The sequence below is a fragment of the Eurypyga helias genome, unplaced genomic scaffold (assembly GCF_000690775.1).
Source record: "Eurypyga helias isolate BGI_N326 unplaced genomic scaffold, ASM69077v1 scaffold18792, whole genome shotgun sequence".
Classification (NCBI taxonomy): Eukaryota; Metazoa; Chordata; class Aves; order Eurypygiformes; family Eurypygidae; genus Eurypyga; species Eurypyga helias.
In genome coordinates this window covers 1-3082 of record NW_010234258.1, presented here as the reverse complement: position 1 = coordinate 3082, position 3082 = coordinate 1, and the positions used below count along the sequence as shown (strand labels likewise).

The 3082-nt window shown below is 35.9% G+C and overlaps 1 protein-coding gene across 1 annotated transcript in view; it reads left to right on the top strand.

Annotated features, from left to right (window-relative positions):
- LOC104517381 (leucyl-cystinyl aminopeptidase-like) overlaps window positions 1-1972 on the top strand; it is a gene marked incomplete at its 3' end in the record, with an annotated part of 9531 nt that extends 7559 nt beyond the window's left edge. Inside the window, 1 exon segment of the mRNA XM_010162018.1 lies at window positions 1833-1972. Within this exon segment, the coding sequence (XP_010160320.1) occupies window positions 1833-1972 (140 nt within the window).
- Between the last annotated feature and the right edge of the window lie 1110 nt (window positions 1973-3082).

Sequence of the window (3082 nt, the reverse complement as noted above, 5' to 3'; positions counted from 1 at the left end):
TGCTGCTGTTTGTCGTAACACTTGAATTACCATCAGATCTTTTTCTTCCTCTTTCTGCTTGCATAGTACATGTCTTCTCATCAACTACCTATACATGCTGTAGGTAGAAGGCCCTGAGCTTCCTTCAAGTTGCAAATTCTCTTTCCTTCCCATCGTCAGGCTCTTCCACCATCTGGTTCTCTGCTTTTTAACCCGGCTGCTCTGTCTTGCTGCAATTGTTATTGGTATCAGATTCTTTTCACTGAACTTCCTCTTTGTCTGCTCTTTTTCCCTTTGTAACATTTACTGAGCTTATTATAGTGAGAATGTGTTAAAGAGCATATTAAAAACTTCATCAGATTCTTCTGTAATAACTGTAGGTCTTGGCAACAAGCTGTGCTGAATAGAAAGACCTTTTAGTTTATCCATGTGAAGGTTAAGTGTGAACATAATTTCCTATAAATGCCTACATGAGCAAGAGATCATGAAGCTCAGAAGCAGGCCTTCTCAAGTAGCATGTACATCATTAATAAGGCAATATATAGTGGCTGACACAATAAGGCTGGAAATAAACTGTGTGTTTAGGGTTTGTGGTGTTTTCTTTTGTGGTTTTGTTTGTTTGTTTTAAAATTAGGATAACTGATTCTTGAACCAGTTTATCTGCAGCCACAGTTGATTTTCTTAAATTGGCTGTCACCACTTTATGAAGATAAAGCTGTAGTAAAGACAAAAATTTATGAATTTGCTGAAGGAATTCAGTGATGGCATTCTGTTCCTATACAGTGGTCAGACTAGGTGATTAGGTCAGACAGAAAAATCTGTTCTCTGTTAAGTCTGGCAGTTAAATTTTTAGTGGCAGTTAAATGTTAGATCATTGGTTTAAAATTACCTTGTCTAAAACTAAGGTTATTGTTGTTTTTTTAATGTCTGTGGTTTCTGGAAACAAACCTATTTATGAAGTTTCGGAAAGCACATGAACTGCCATTCTTGTCTCCAGACATTTGCTATATTACAAGTAGTTTTAATACTTCATTTTATTCTTCATTTAATTTATGTTTGTGAAGGACTATAAGAAAAGTCCTTTTAGACATATAGCATGCCTTTCCAGGACTAATATTAAAGGGAAACTTCTTCATTAAAAGTAATTTAAGATACTTAGTAAGTATCTTACTTCAGAAGACTGAGCATACATATGGTATCTTATTCAGAAGACTGAAATTACCTGTGGTAGTGTGTTTCAGCTGGTCATGTTTTTACTTTGGAGTGAAATCTTAGGTTTTCTTCAATTTTTTTTTTTTTTTTTAATGCATTCTCTTTTGATTTTTAGGAGTGTGTGCGGGTTTTTTTGTTCTGTTGTTTTAAAATAATGAGTATATCTGATTCCCTAGTTTTGGAGAGGCTCCTGGGAAAAGACAAATAAATGTCTAATTCATGCAATACGAGTATTTTTTAGTAAGCGGTGTTGAACTGTCTCTGATCTAGCATAAAGCTGTCTTGAATTAATGCTAAACTTTGTGTTGATTTTGGTTTATACTTGGGGTTTAAGTGTGAACTAAATTAGATTGATGGTTTCTCCAACATTCCAGTTGTCTGGTTATACTGCATAATAAAATCTTGACAAATAATTTTTTGGTAAACGGGGTTAAAATGTTCCATGTCTCCTTATGTCTCTTTACACCATGAAGAGGTTTTGAATTTCTTCTATCCCACTGAAACATAACCAAATACAATGAAGTTATGCAAATCTGCTTATAAACTATTCCTAGTGTGAAGTAATTATTTAACATTGATTCTTTGCATGTCTTAATGTTCCTTTGTCTGCATTAATAATAATGTTTTCCTTTTACCTGCAGAAAGCCACTACTCCTGTGACAAATGGAATTGTTGAAGATGAGTTCTTTGTGAGTTTGAAGATGAGCACCTACCTAGTAGCCTTCGTCGTTGCAGACTTGAAAAACATCAGTAAGGAGACTAATGGGAGTCTGGTATGTTTGTTTTGCTTTAATTTCTTCCTCACCCTTCTGAGCCAGCCAAACCAAAACAAAAAACCTCCCCAAACCAGCAAGCAAACTCTGTCTCTTTAAAATAAATTTATTTTCTTAGTTTTATTGTAGATATCATAGGTAGGGAACAAAAGCCATATAGGTCAGACTATAGGTCAGACTGAGTTCACAGCTTATACCATGTTGAGAGGACTTCTACAGCAAGGGATTCAACATCAGGTCTTGTTAACAGTGCAAATATAAAAGATTTATAATTCCTAAGAGCTTTCAGAGCTGGCAACTTTAAACATTTAGTTTTAATGCTGCATCTGTGAGGGGGTAATGTCAAGCAAACCAAGAGTTGGTCAGATGATGTACAGAAACATTACAGTTCCCAGGGAAGCCTATGTACTATTGCAGGCAATGCTGCAAATATGTTCTATACCTGCAAAGATAATCCACCTAAAAAAGTTATGCCCTCCAGAAAGCAAATTTAGACTAACTGCATTTAGTCACTTGAATACAATGATTTCATCGTGGGGGGTTTGTTTATCTGAAGGTTCCAAAAATTAAACAGTTGGTCCTGTTTGATCTTTGTCCTTCTTGGGGATATGACCTGCAGGGTCAGAGAGTAGTTCCTACAGTCTGTGCGATTAAAGTAACTAAAGAAAAAACACGGTAATATTAGGAGATGCTTCTTAATCTTACTTTAGGATGTGCAGGAGTTTCGTGTGAGCAATGGTTTTCATGATTCTAGCAGGAACTCTCCCTTTGTGGTGAAATGTCAGAAGTGCCAGTACCTGTCTAGAAAGAGCCAGAGGGAGTAGTGCTAGTAGCACTGCAGAATAAGAAGCCCTCTCTTTAATCCAATAGTAAAAATATTGGTCAAAGGGCTTTGATTCTGACTTGGATTCTGATTTGTGCAAGTATTTCTAGTTATAGCTGAATAGGACAGACTGGTCTAACCTGAAAAGTTAGACTACTACCATACTACTTTCTTTTTTTCTTTCTTTTTTTTTTAGTTTTCCCTCATGGCTACTATTCAGGACTGTATTTGAACTGTGTTCTGGTAAAACCATATAGCCAGTTCTTGCTATAGTGCTGGGTCCAGCCCTATTCAA